General features: G+C 35.0%; 1 protein-coding gene across 4 annotated transcripts in view; it reads left to right on the forward strand.

The window, feature by feature from the left end:
• Positions 1–15,189, forward strand: part of DACH1 (dachshund family transcription factor 1) — a 365,740-nt gene that overhangs the window by 318,954 nt on the left and 31,597 nt on the right. For 2 of the 4 annotated variants that reach the window (XM_086771789.1, XM_086771790.1), the window contains exons 8-11: positions 4,659–4,806; positions 9,106–9,249; positions 9,722–9,790; positions 13,813–13,879. In XM_086771789.1, the coding sequence (XP_086627915.1) occupies positions 4,659–4,806; positions 9,106–9,249; positions 9,722–9,790; positions 13,813–13,835 (384 nt within the window). In that variant the 3' untranslated portion in view covers positions 13,836–13,879. The remainder of the gene's footprint in view (positions 1–4,658; positions 4,807–9,105; positions 9,250–9,721; positions 9,791–13,812; positions 13,880–15,189) is intronic. The other 2 variants (XM_086771787.1, XM_086771788.1) reach the window with 1 other exon arrangement.

A 15,189-nucleotide genomic window follows, 5' to 3' on the forward strand; every position in this document is an offset into this window, starting at 1 on the left:
GCTGTGAGTCTCCTGCACTGTTACCATCTATGACTAAATACACCAGAGAAAAATATTGCAAACACTAGATAAAGTAAAAAATCACAGTTTTACTTCATGTTATTTTGTTTATCTTCTGCTAAAATACAAGAGACTTATTTTATTAATGGTAAAAATGTCGTTTATACTTGTGCAATATACCTTTACATGTGATGGAGATATTCAATCTGAGATAGTAAAAAAAAATGTCTTTCTGGAGTCATCTGTAGAGATAGTCAAGCTGTGTTATCTTACCTTGCTTGTGTAACTAATTCAGCAGTCAGTTACAAATAGCAAATAGTCAAAAATATACCTATGCAGCCAAGTTAACTAAAAATGTGTATATTGATTTTTTTTTTTTTTGCAAGCCTTTTGCTAGGTAGTTTTAATGATACAAGGATACAAATTATATATAATTTCCTGACTGAAAGAGAAGCAATGTTAGTTGAAAGTGTTTTCACCATCAATAGCAAAAGGAAGCCCCTGAGCTGCGAATCTCTGGAAGCTGGGAGATTTGACCAGGAAGGTTTCACTGTGTGCATGCCTTGTTCTTCTAGTTTTCTTTTTTCCACTCACAGTGGGCAATTGTTGGAAACAGGACGTGATTTTCTAGATAGACCGTCGGACTAACTAGTAAGGCCATTTTGATATCACATGTAGCTGTGTAGCTAACTAAATGAAGTTAGGTGGAACACACTGTAGATGTAGCTAGAAAGAGCTGATATATACCTTCACCCCCACCTCTTTCAAAATAAGCAACACATTATTTGCAGTTTTAAAAATTAATAATGAGTAATAGTGGCTTTAAGGCTGAGTGAAAGTTTGATATATATCTGATTTCTATATGGTCAGTAGACTGCCCTAATGTAATGATGGTTTTGGATACATTGGAAAATGGGAAGAAACATCAACTGTATATCAATTTAACTTTTTATTTTGGACATTTCTGTAGAATTTATCAGTGGAGAATATTAAAACAAGTGTGTTAAATAAACAAACCAAGTCAAAATGATCTATAAATCTCCGGTAGAAAAAAATGTTCTTTTTTGAGATTCTGTTGAAATAAAAGAAATTTATTAATAATGACACAGTGGCATGCCATATTTAAAGCCTGGCTCCAGACAGAGCTGTACAGTATTAAAAACAAATCTGGAACCTGAGCATGTTCACTACAATTATCATTATCCAGCCACCATAACATCTGACCTTCCCTAAAGGGAAATATTTTCTTTTTGTTAATGTCCTGTGTTGCACTGCATTTCCCATTGTCATTGGCAGCATATTGATTTAATATCAGGTTAGAGGATTAGCCATAGCAAATACAAGTTGGACATACTGTATTTTGTATAATCTTTTACAGCTGATCCACTGGGAGAATTAATAGAATTTCATGCAACTCTGAAATTGCTATTCCTGGTCCAAGGGGCACTGATGATTTTTCGATGCTGTACTTTTTAGTTGTTTTTCTTACCCCCTTCTGCATTGAATATAGGGAGATATTGAACGTTTCCAGTGTTTTTGCATTAGAGCTGTCATTGGCAGCAACAGCGCTTTTGCATATGCATCAGTTTGGCTCTAGTGCAGATTTTTTTTCACATTGGAAGCCTACTGATGTGCACTGGTTTAACTTCTAAAAATGAAACTTAATTTTGTGTAGCTTATAAGTAGTCCCTAGTGGGCCTTGGCTCCAAAAAGCTAATATTTTTCAGACATAATCAGTAGCAATAGGTAATGTATTACCATTAGCTACGTTAGCAAGTATTAAAAAAAAGGAAAGGTTGGGGGGGGAGGAAGTGTGGTGTAGAAATTCAATAGAAAATGTAATACGCTTTTAGCAGCTTCATACTTTGCAGCAATTCTTAATACAAAATTACACACACCAGTCTTACACTCCAGCATTATTCTCCATGTTTATTCATAATGATTGTTTCATATTTAAAGAACACCAAAATATTGTGTTTTGTCAGCCAAGGACAATAATAGTTTAATAGTAATTTATTTTAAACTGCTACTGATAATACAACCAATCAACACATTAAGTGTTGCCAACATTGGCATCTTGCTAAATAATCTCTAGGCTTTGCACTGAGAGTACATCTTTCAAAGATAAGTCAACAAGAGCAATCAGAGCAGAAAATTAGAATTTGGTATCTTAGAATTAAAATACAGCTAAACTAAAGTTTTAATTGGGGTGATCTAAAAGGGCACTTGATGTAATGATCGCTTTCATTTGTTACTAATTGTTTGTTCCTGATGAAGAAGAAACATGTACATGAATGTAGTTGAATTGAGTAAAGATGGCAGTTGCTTTAGCGGCTCGATTTTATTGTTAAACAGGATGGATTGTAAGAATTTGGGAGGAGGGGTGTTTGCAGCTTTAAACTTACTTGACAATACATTTTTTGTATCAACAAATACTTTTCACATAATTTCACTTAATCTGATTTATTAGTGATTTGGATGAATCATATGTTCCAGTAAGTGGTGAATTGCAGGAGATTAAAGTATTCTAGAGATTAAGCATAAGAGAAGCAGGTATTGATAAAAAAAACCCTCCATCTTCAGTTTTTTACCATTTCAAATGCATCTCATATAGAAAACATAGTTTATGATGGTTGTAAATGTAGGAGAACATGGTGTGGGAAGGGAACAGAATTCTGGTAGTTACTAACTTTAAAAATAGATTGGAAAAGCTTTACAACTATTTTAAGTTATATTCTACTTTGCATATGTCTGTAGAGCTTTATATTTAGTTTTATATTATTTTCTTTAGTAGTTATCCAGCTTTAACATTCAACACAAAATGCCTTTGTGTTTTTTGCTATGTTAGAATAGCATTTTGTTCTTTTAAAGAAAACTGCTAAAACTTTGAACATATTTGTAAACACACTTGTCGTATTACCATTGTTAGATATTTTCAAATGTGTTTCTGTACTTAAGTAGTGTAAATCATTTTGGTGACCATCTGGCCCTTGCAGTTGGAAAATGTTGAGTTCTTTCAGCTCCTGTGGACTTTAATAGATTGAAGTGTAATAGAGCTGTAAAGCATTAAGCTCTGAATGAGACAACACTTGAGGCAGCAATTTAGTTAAGAATGAGGATGAGGAGTACTGAAAATAGGCTCTGAAAACGGACTTAAAGGAGGAGTTTGAGGGACAGAAATTTCAAAGCAGGCATTGACATTGGGAAGTCTAGTGAGATAAATGTGCAGACTAATACTCATGAAAAATACTTTTTCCATTTCTCACATATGATCATGCTAGCTTCTTTTTTCCATTCCTTTTTTGGAGATACTGCAAACAATTTTAGAGAAAAAAAAAACATGCAACCCAGAATCAAATTTAGGAAGGGGACATGATTTCATGTCTGTAGTGTGGCTGATCTGAATCTGGGTCTTGAGTGTGAACCTTTTATCTGTTAGCTGAGTACTTCTGTAGCAGAACTATTGGAGAATACTCTTCATTCTCTCTTGTTGGCATTGTTTTGCTTTATGTCAGTAATTAAATCTCTGTTGGGTCAAATTATCTCTACAGTTAAGTCGTCAGGAGACTTGCCTAGGATACAGAAGAGTTAGGTTAGTATCCATGGAGGTTCATATATGCATATCCATGCTTAAATATCTACTCTGTTATGATAGCTTCAAGAGGAGAAATTCAAGTGTAGACCTAAGAGCCTGAAGGCCAGGCTTCTGGAAAATGGAAAAGGAAACCTTTCCTCTTTCCATGTTCATTTATTTCAATTCTGTTTCTCCTCCTCTTTTTCATACTCTGTCTCAGTGTCCTAACTATCTAGTTATTAGCTATGCTGGGATCTTCCTGTTTCCTTGAAAAAAAAAAAAAGAAGGAATTGTGAAATTGGAATTCTCAAGAGAAGTTTGGAATAGGCTGAATCATTATTTCCTGAGACAGTAACAGCAAAACAAAGGTAGAGTTTGTTTCAACCATCCCAGGTCAAGAAATCAATAGATAATTGCATTTTGTTCCCTGCTGTGAGATGACAATTGTACAAGGTCAGGGAGTGGATTTTTTAGACGGAGATATCTTCCTGCTTTGTGACTGTCCTCTGCTTAGCATTCCAATAACCCTGTCTTCTTTGGAAACTCTATTAAATGTGAAAATATTTGAAAAGAATAATAATTAACAACAATAAGGAGCAGGATGGTAAGCCTTTAAAAAAAGCCTTTCTGCCTTTGGTAATTTCCGTTGTCTTGAGTCTTGCTAGAGATTGAATTTGCCATTCTGTGGATGATGTGATTGTGAGACTACCAATTATTTTTCAGTGGGACAGCTTTTTGTTTTGGTCACAGGCAAGTGCCTGATGGAGGCTTGTCTTCTTTATCTCTTACAAAGAATAAACCTATCCATATAACTTTTTCACATTAGTTATATGGGCAGCCAAAGGTGACTTTGTGTTTTCTGAGAAAACTTGACTCTTAACTTTTTGCAAATTTTTACCCTCCTGTTAAAATTAATTCCAGTAAAAAAAAATTGATGTTGATAATTGCGAGGCTTTGACTTAGTAACAGAATTGTTTCATTTGTGAAATCTCACATGACTAATCAACAGAAAATAACAGAAGATATTTATTATGTCAGCTGTTCTAACATTCTTCAAACATTATGCAACTTTATCTTTGAACAGGGTCTACTAAAGGTTGCTATAGACAATGCCAGAGCTCAAGAGAAACAGGTCCAACTGGAAAAGACAGAGCTGAAGATGGAGCTCTTCAGGGAACGAGAACTGAGGGAAACACTTGAAAAACAGTTGGCTGTGGAGCAGAAGAACAGAGGTATCTTAATTAAACAGACATAAGCATCTTGTAATTTATTTTCTTAGGAAACTTAATTTTTTATCAAACACCTGTATTTGATTAAAAATCTCCCCCCTCCCTTACCTCATGTTAGTCCAAAATGACTGCAGTGCAGGAAATTTTACAACCTGTCTGATTCTGCGTAAGATCTTAATGACATTTAGAACAAGGACTTTCCTTTTTCACAATGATTTTCTTGAATATTACTTGCTACATCAGTAATACACAACACAATTATAAATACCATAGGTGCTTTTAGGGACTTTAACAGGTTGTGATCATTATGGAAAAGGATAGCTACTTAATACAAAGACCATTTGTATCAAATTTAAGAATCTGCACAGTTTTAGGAACTTTTGCATATGTTCTTATGTGCTAGGGTCATACATTGCATATTTAGGCAAACTGAATGTAATAAATGTAAAGATAATATTAATATGTAAGCCCTTTATAATGTGTGGTAGATCAAAAACATGTTTATTGAAGGAACAGTTGAGGTTCTTCTTGATAAGGTAGTAGCATTAGTAGTGTTTCAGACATTAAAATAAGCCCACTCTAAAACATATACATGTTAAAGGTTTTTAAAATAATTTAATTGATAGTAAAGGAAAGGCAGTTTACAATAATTTGCATTAACTATCTGCATTACGAGCATGTTCCCATCTTTCTTTATGGGTCCGTTTTTCTGTATATATATATATATTTATCTTGCCCTTTAATAGTTTCTAATTACTTTGCAAGGGACATTTAACCTCTGGGGCTCACTTACTGTTTAACACAGACCATGGCAAGTCAGATATATACTTTTGCAGGGCTGAAACTTGTCCAGTTTCATTTTCTGGGAACCAGCTAAATAGAGAATCCCAAGAACACTTGAATTCGCAACCAGTATCATTATTCCTTTAACTAGCGTGTTAGCAGCAAGTACACGATGTAATCCTGTTTTATGCATTGACCCATTAAAGGGTAGGACTGTCACATCATTAATTTCCCTTTTTTAACTTTTGAGAATACATTTTTTCAAGACAATAACTATTAATAATTATCACAGCTGTGCAATGAATCATCCCTTTGTCCACAACTGGCCTATTTTGCTCAGTACAATTATACTACTTACACTTTTAAAATAGTTCTGTGAAAGAGTGTAGTTATTCTTCACATCTTTCTACCTCTGTGTCTTAAAACTGCTCAAATGCGTATTATTTTTTTAGTGTTAGGCAATCACATCCACAACAGAGAAGGGAGGAACCCATCCGGCGTTACTTGAGTTTTACCATCTAAAAGTTAAACACCTCATTTAAGTTAATGTAAGTTCTCTCTCTGGTCAGTAAAAAAGAGATTCGTATATCCTGTTCTCAAACAGGTAGGTGGGGTCGGTTACACTGTGAAGACTTCTTTCTCTTCCCTTTAACTCCAGAAGGGATATAACTAACTGGACTGGACTAGACATGTATATGTTTTGAGCATTTAAAATGAAGCAGAATTTATTACACTCAAAGTTGTATGTCAGGGAAGAGCATGGAATAGTCCCTTATTTTGTTTAGAATGCTGAAATAATTGACAATGTTATTTTCAGCATGATGCATTTCCTGCTTTTTTATACATAGCCCTGTAATGATGATATTGCACTGGTAAAAGAGTCAGACCAAAGAGGAATGCATTTGAACACTTAATGTCGGTATGCAGCAAAGCAAATATAATGAGGATGACTATCTCTGCTAGTGGATATTGCTGTACAAAAGAAAGAAAAGTAATGGATTATTCTTTAAAATGAACAAACCCAAGTAGGAGAAAAAATGTAAGACCAGATTGTGATTATTGTGAGAATTTATTCTTCAGATAAAGGTAGAAAAATACATAGGAGGCTTTACCTACTATTAGTTCTCCAGGTAACAATTTTAATATCTTAAAGAAAGTTTCACATGTTTTAATGGAAGCATGAACAAAATGGGAGAAGTCTACAATATCCCTGTTAAGTTAAGAGATGTCTTAACTGAAATAACTGAAAAAAACCTGAAATACACTTAAAAGCTACAGCATAGAAGCACGAGTCACCATGTCACATACAAGTCAAAACCCATTAAGTGAATGGAATCACTTAGGCAACATCTATCTTTTGCTCATCGTGTTAACACCAGTGAAATATCTTTTTCTTTAGTGGTTACATCTGAATATTTTTGCCATTTTTGGAACATTAATTTCACTGCTGCTACTGTATGTTCTACAGAGCTGCTTATTTACTGTACTGTTTCCTTCCTTCTTTGTAAATATTCCAATTAGTGATTCCTAAGGCTGTAGGATGTGTCTCATCAACTGGTGAAAGTAGGATAATATCTCTTCTGTGAGCAGCTACACAGTAAGGGCTTGCTAATTCTGGCTCTGACTGCTGTAGTCACATCTACAATGTGTCAGCCATGATGACATTTTAATTCAGAAAGCAACATATGTTTCCTTCTCATTTATTGCAATCACTTTCAAAGTACTTATAATGAAAACATTAAAACCGTGCAATGATTCAAAATGTATTTAGTTTAGCCTTTGTATAGATGCTAGATGTTCTCTGATAGCATAAGATAATTAGCTTTTAAAGTAGTTGGTACTATACAAAATGAGAAAGAACCAAAATTCCAAAGTCTTGCATGTAAATTATATACATAGAGAGTATGTGCTTATATTCATTTTGTATCTGAAGAGTTCTGTATAGCAACACAAAATACCCAAGATCACCCAAAAAAAAAAGTGGTTATTCCTAGAATATAAATTAAATAGTAATAACAGTGAAGGTTCCCTTTAAAAATTCCATTATTTGCTTTTGGTGAAAGATACTACCATCCCACACTAGTGAAAATGGGGAGTACGAACTGGTGAAAGTGTATTTTTACCTTTTCCAGCATTCATCCCTAGGCATATACCAGAGGGTACTTTGTAGTGAGATACAGGGCTAGGTTTCATCTTGGCAGTCAAACCTGGTATCACCTAGTATCTGGTTTTGGTAAGGATAATTCTTTTAGTGTGTGTAAAGAATTATTTAGTGAGTAGTTTGGCAGATAATTTTTAGTTAATGTCAAAATAACAGACTGTCCAGGAAAGGGTTTTCCAGGATGCTCTTACAAGAAATAAGCTTCTTACATGCAAATCCCTGAAAACCCTAGATGTGCTATGTAAGAACGCTTGGGGTGTGGTGAGGGAGATAATTATATGCTCTGTGACTTTACATGATTTCTTTAGAGGCTCACTTTGGCTTTTATCGAGTAGAAAAATTGGTTCACATTATCCTTTTCCATCAGGAACATAACCTGTGATACATTCCTTCAGGTAAGGATCATGGAAGTCTCTTGTGATTGTAAGTCACTGGTAACATAGAACAGAAAATTGTGATAAAGTTTCATCCTGATCTTGCAGTCATTTTCCTTGTAAAATGTCAAGAGATACAATGAAAACATCTTTCTAAATTAAGGCCTTCTGATGCTTAATTTTAAAATAGTCCATCCTTTCCTAATATTTTCCCTCACATTTGTCAAAGCAAAGTAATATTTACTTGGCTGCAGGATCCATAAAGGCTTTGCTATGAGTTCTTCAAGGTTAGTGGGCTGATGGGACAGGAGCTGACAGAGAGTGAGAAAGAGAAAAGGGAAAGACAAAGGGAAATGTGGATAGGAAATAAATATGGGGAAGAGACCAGGCACCAAAAAGCTGGATGGCTTGCAGGAAGGAGCAGCTTGGAGGGGAGTTAGAAAGCTCAGGGCCTTTCCCTAAGGAATGAGGACCACAGCAGGGTGGGGGCTGAGCTCCTCCTGCAGCTCCAGCACCCAAGCAGCCAGGTCTCTGTCTTATGGGAGAGAAGCTGCAGGTAGGCAGGTGATAACTTCACCACTATGTGTATAGTGTGTGCTATGGACAATAAGAAATGGTAGACTTAATCCCGAAAAAACACCTCGCCTCCAGATACAGGGGCATATCTACATCAGACAATGCGAAAAGTACATTTCACTGCTGCTTCCAGGATATTCTGATTTGGACATTCACAGTTTCTCATCTGCTTATATATATTAAAAAATGCTGTAGCTGAATATTACCTACACTTTTCAATACTACGATACAGAACAGTAGTTCTTAGTATATATCCCAGTGTGATTCCAGCAAATTTCAAGTAATTTAAATTGATATCAATTATTATGAACTGTTGCAGTTGTAGTGTTTCTCGAGACTCTTAATAGGTAATCATGTAGCCAAGTTTCAGACCTGAATTTGAGTACACTGATTTTCTTTTTTTCCTAGCGATAATTCAGAAGAGGCTAAAGAAGGAAAAGAAGGCAAAGAGGAAATTGCAGGAAGCACTTGAATTTGAGACTAAACGACGGGAGCAAGCAGAACAGACACTGAAACAGGCAGCTTCAACAGAAAGTCTCAGGGTCCTAAATGGTAAGAAACCAATTTTTGCCTCTGTGTCATTAACTTTCAATTTAAGTGCCAAAAGAAGCTTGTTATGTTGAAAATTTATAACATGATGGGAGGGTAAAAAAGGAAAATCTCTTTTCTTTCTTTCATTCAAGAGATGCCTCTCTCTTTATTGTTTTGTTACTTTATATAGTATGTGCAAATAAACTCACTGGAGAGAATGTCCAAGCTAGAACAATTTTATATTATTAGCTTGAGAAGTCAATTTTTTTTTTCTTCTTCCTTTTCTCCCCCACTTTATGCTTGAAAAATCTATTGCTCATTAATCTTCCTAGTCTAACAAAAAAAAATTGTCCTGGCCTCTAGTCATTGTTCAACATTAAAAAAACTGACAAAGGTTGATTGTATTGTAATTCAGCATTGGAGTAACAGGTTGTAAAAAGGGCTATAAGAATCAAATGAAATATGTGTCAGTCTTACCTTCCTATGTTTCTAGACTCTCTGACCCCAGAGATAGAAGCTGACCGCAGCGGGGGCAGAACAGATGCTGAAAGGACAATACAAGGTAGGAATTTGCAAAAGGCTATAAATCTAGATCTTGCTATATGAGTTTTTCCTCAGCTTTAGACTGCTATTCAAGCATGTAGCCTACCATCTGGGCCACATCAAAACAAGTTCAAACAAGGTCAAGTTCATCTTGCTTGTTTATAAGAGAGACTACATTCTGTGCTGATAGATTTTCTTTAAATTAATAGGTCATTTCTGTTTATACAGAGCCATTAAAGAAGAATAATTAATTTGAAGCAGTATTGGTTTGAATCTCAGACATACTGAATGCAGTTTTTGTGAATATGTGTACTTAGATTTGAGATAACAATGTTTTTAAAGGTATATATGAAACATTTTGAGCCTTTTAACTATACAAATGGCTAAACCTAATGGGTCATCATCAAGGCATGATGAGAATTTCATAGCTAATGTTCAGTGGCAGTTACTGAAAGATGTGTTTCAGTAAGCTACTCCGAGCATTAATGATAAATAAATAAACTGTTTATTTCGTTCTTGGATTTTTCATTTACCATATCTCATTATTTACATTTTAATAAAATAAAGCTGCTGAGTAAATTTATACGTGAAATACTAAAGAGAGCCATATTACTTCCCCTGTGCATCTAACTGTGTGTATACATATATATATATATATCAAACACCAAGACACTAGTAAAGAGGAAAATTTTAAGATAGCATTTATATTATAATATCTTCTCTAGTCAACAGGCTAAACCTACCTACATGAATACTAAGCAGTAAAAACAGCATTTGTTTTCAACTGTAAATGAAGGTGCATTTTTCAGAAGCAAGACTAAAATGATTAGCTCCTGTAATCACTCTCAATTGCCTTTATTTTGCATTTCGAAGTCAATCATCTTAGCAGTATCATTTGACATCTTCTGTGTGTTATTTAATCACTTTTTCTAACTCCTAAAGAGTTGTTACTGGTGTGCCACAAGGAGGCTGTAACAACAGCATAAAAAGTCAACAAGCTTTTAATGTATGGATCATATAAACAAATATAAAAGAAGGAATAAGTTATGAAGGACAAAAAACATATATATAAACAAAAACATTTAGATTTAAAGGGAGTTACGTCTGCAAAGTCAGTAACTCAGAAGTTGGAATATGCCAGATTAAACGTTGCCTGGGAAGTGGGTACACATTACGAGGATTGTTATTCCAGAATCCTGCTTTCCTTCCCGTAAAATGTATGCTTATTCAAAGCACCTTTTGGTGTAATTAGTTCAGTAAAAATCCAGTCACTATGCAGTTTTCCTATAATCCAGCCATTTTGTTATTTTGTTTGATGCAAAGACAGACTTCTAATTTCTTGAGAGGCCATTCTGTTAGACTAGTCACTGCAGTACCTGTGCTCTTTGGAAACATTCTTTACTTTATGTTCAGAGTGTTCCTGCAAGGAAGTGAAATTTGTATTATTCCCATTTGAAAGATGGAAAATAGAGTCACAGAAAGATTAAGTGACAAATTTCTTAACTTTTGAGTAGCTAGGACCTAGTTTTTCAGAATACTTTGCATTTTTGGCAAAGTGTATTCAGTGTATTTAAAATCACTGCTCCTGTTAGATTCGCTTTTGTTTATGAGCTGAGATACCAAGCTGGATATTAATAAAATGAGCATCACATGATTACTGAGTATTTTGAAAGTATGCGTTCTAAAGGACTTAGCCTGAACTACATAGGTACAGCATTTCAACTTTTTCACCACGATTATCCATTCTTCTCCAGCTATCCTCTGCCTAGTTATGCTCATTTCATATACTTCTGTTTCTGCAACAAATCAAGTTCTTACAAGCAACATTCCTAGTAATGATGACCTTTCCTTGATTCATCTGTCCAAGGTAGTGCAAGAAAAACAAAAACGAAACCCACAGATGATTATTTAGTTTAAGATTGGACCATAATATATTCTGATCATGATATTAGATCACATAGCAAAGGCAACCTTAATTCTGACATTTCCTGTCTCTGCTTTGCAGTCTTAACTTATAATTAAAATAGGAGGGTTTTTTTTTTTTAAGGAAAAGCAAAAAAGCAAGAAGTAGAGTTGTAATTTCTTATCATTTAATGTATTCAGCTTAATTGTTGTACAACAGTTCAGAACTTTTAGATCTAGCATAATATGCAACCCTACAACACAAATGTAACTGTAAGAGGTTATTGTCATTATGGATCAGCTATTATGGGCTGACAGGTTTCATAAATAGTTCAAGAAATAGTTACTGGCAGATGAATAATGTTAATTGTCAGGAGTCTTTGTGTTCACTTCCAGTATTGGAAGGAGGATTCCCTTTCACCATAAACTCCCTTTTCTCTGTGTCCCCCTTAGCATATATGCCTGTATCTCTGTGTCCCAATTCCTCCTAGTTTCTTCCTCTTCACTCCAATTCCAGCCTTTGTCAATGGCTAATCTCAAGTCTCCTTCCTTGCTCTACATTACATCGTGTTTCTTTTTTCCTAACTTCGCATTCTTCCAGCATTCTCTTCTGAACTCAGTTTCAAGCCACCCTGGTTATTTCTTTAGTTACAACCTCTTTCTCTTCTCAGTGACCCCCCGGTTTCCTGTCCCCATCTGACCATTCCTGTTGTCTCCTCCTCTTGTCCAGCCATTTCAAGAATTCATGCTGCACTGACATTCCTCATTACCCGCCTTTCCTCTTCGGTACCGTATCTCTGTATTCTCTGCTTCCCCGTTCCTCCCCATCAAGCTCATGTTCCATATTGCTTCCACTACACAGTCTGTTTCTTCTTCTGCATCTGTCTGAATATCAAGGAGAGAAACACTGAGAGAAAAACAAAAACAATTTTGCTGTTCTTATCTCAATATTTAGCACAGCAATTGTTTGTAGGAATGAGAAGAGAGAGTTGCAGGGAAAGAACTGCTTTGTTCCTGCAGCACTGGGATAAAGTATGCTCAGTACAGGTGGGCTCCTTGAAGAATTTAGCTGCAAAACTCTCCAAAAGCTTTCCAGTGGGTGAAACTGGGATTTTTTCCAACACTTTTCTGAATTTCCATTGAGGCAACAAAGACCATGTCTTTCCAATTTTGCAAAATTTCAATTATGTCTTTACATTTTATCAGTCAATTATTTTGTGTACTCTACAATGCACTATAGAAGAATTATTCTATAGAATATACAATCTATTCCATAATAAAGAATTTAGTACTATCTCTTTAATGCTGCAGGTTACTTACTAGGGGAATACTTATGCCTTTATTATTCCTCTCAAGAAAATATCTGTTTCTCAGTATCAAAGCATGTCTGGGGTAATAGTCTCTTTATCCACAATCATTAATTTTTTTTCAACCTACTGTATTAAGCATGCTATGCAGTTCTATAATTAAGCAAACAAAAGTAGGAAAGCTGCAGTGTTCTGTGGGGAAGTGAAATAATTGAAATACCAAGTGTAATTTCAGCATTTAAGAAAATATTGTGAAAGGAAATAATAATTAAAAATAAAGATTTATATCCACTACTTATTGTAAATAAAAGGATACTTGTCAACTTGAAGTTATAGTTAATGTTGATATTTTAACTATCCCTTTTTAACTATCCCTTTTGTGAATAAGGAATAGGCCTAATTTAAACGTAAAAGGTAATTGCATTTGTCAATAAGTAGGTTATGTTCTGTTCTATTTTTTTTTCTTGATGTAGCACTCGTTCAGATTCACTTAGTTCATATAAAGGCTTTTGTAAAATGGGAGAGGTAATAAAAAGTAATTTGACTATAAGACTATAAAAAGAAACAATAAAGGATATTTTAGGATTGGATTTGGGTTTTTTTAAAATACTAAGTAGATAATAGTTTGCTGGAATATCCATAAAATGCTAACAAATAAACATAATAAATAACCCAATTATGGATCTCAAATATACTTACATATTTTTTTTAACAAATACAAACAGATACTAAGGTATTAGGAACTGGTGTAGACACTGGTTTTAAATGTTTTCTTTCTTGCTTCTGTTTAAAATAATAAAGCAGATTATCCTCTTCTCCATACGTATTGTAGGTTCACTAGATGCCTATGCCTAGCTCCCAATCCGGTTTCCCAAGACCCCCTCATCCCACACAAAAAGGTACCATACAAAGATAATGTTTGACTTTGATATACTGTTTTGTTACCAGACCTCTTACTAAGCGCTAGAACAATGACATTTACTGCTGCTTTTACTTTCTTATTTCCATTGACTTTTTATTCCCCATCTGGTTACTTACCATGTATTTGTCTGTCTACACTATTAATTTTTTCTTTTCCTCTATAAATCCCACATTCCCAATTTTCTATCTCCCAGTAGTTTCCCACCCAAGTCCTGTACATTCATATTCACTCCATTTAATCCCCACTCACTTTATGCATTGTCTAAATTCATCTAAAAATTTTCTGCTTCTGCACTGTCTTCCCCGTTGACCATTCTTTTCATTTGGTGTCACTATCATGTCTTCCTTTTCCCAAATCGCTCCCAAATTGTTTTGTGCTTTTCTCCCAAAGCTGTCCTGGTAAGAACAGGAAGCTTAACCAAGTTTTCTGCTATTTTGCTTATCTTCTCCATTTCTTTCCTATTTTCTAGCAATTGTCTCAGCCTGTATCTTTTCTTCTTCTGAATAATTTCCAACTTCTATATGCTATCATTCCAACTGCTTCTGAAACCATCTCCATCAGTTTCTGCTAACAGTCTTCTCACCCGGTTCGGTTCCTATGGACCCAAGAATTCTCAGGCCTTTTTTTTTCTTTTTTTTCCCCAAATATCTATTTGTGTTCCAAGAGAACCTTTGCACTTGCCCATCCTCAGTTTTCCTGTCCTACTCCACTCTTTTCTGTCAATTTTTCCCTTATTAAACATGCTCCTCTAGTGCAATTTTTGTTCTTTTTGTCCATTAAGCAGAATTTCATGCCTCAAATCCTTATTCTGTTGCACATGTATTTTTTTTCCTGCTAGCCTTTCTCCAAATGAGTTTCTCTTACTCTCCCAGGCTCATATTAACAGCACAGTTAACTGTAATGCTGAAGGCTTCAGACTATGCTTTCCTGAAGTAAGAAAAAGAGCCACTCAGCTACCATGCACATAAAAGTTTCCAGGGCCATCTGTCTTTTCCCCCTCTCTCCCAGAAATGACAAGACAGGACATGGAGATGCTGGACAGATCCAGGAATAGAAAAAGAAGTCAACTGCAACTCAGCAGACTGACTGCATAGTCCTGTATGAAGTTACTTGTAAAGCCTTTGAAGGCTCCTGAGAAAGAGTGAGAAAGAAGTTATGGTTTAACTTTGCCCATACCAAGAACCTAGCGTGCATATTTTGCTGCCTAAGTATTAGGGGAAAACTACTCTGCAACTGCCTTCCATGTTAATAAAAATTGCTTAGATACAGCTTCAGTCATTTGCCTGA

This window comes from Chlamydotis macqueenii, chromosome 1, assembly GCF_036417535.1.
Source record: "Chlamydotis macqueenii isolate bChlMac1 chromosome 1, bChlMac1.mat, whole genome shotgun sequence".
NCBI lineage: Eukaryota > Metazoa > Chordata > Aves > Otidiformes > Otididae > Chlamydotis > Chlamydotis macqueenii.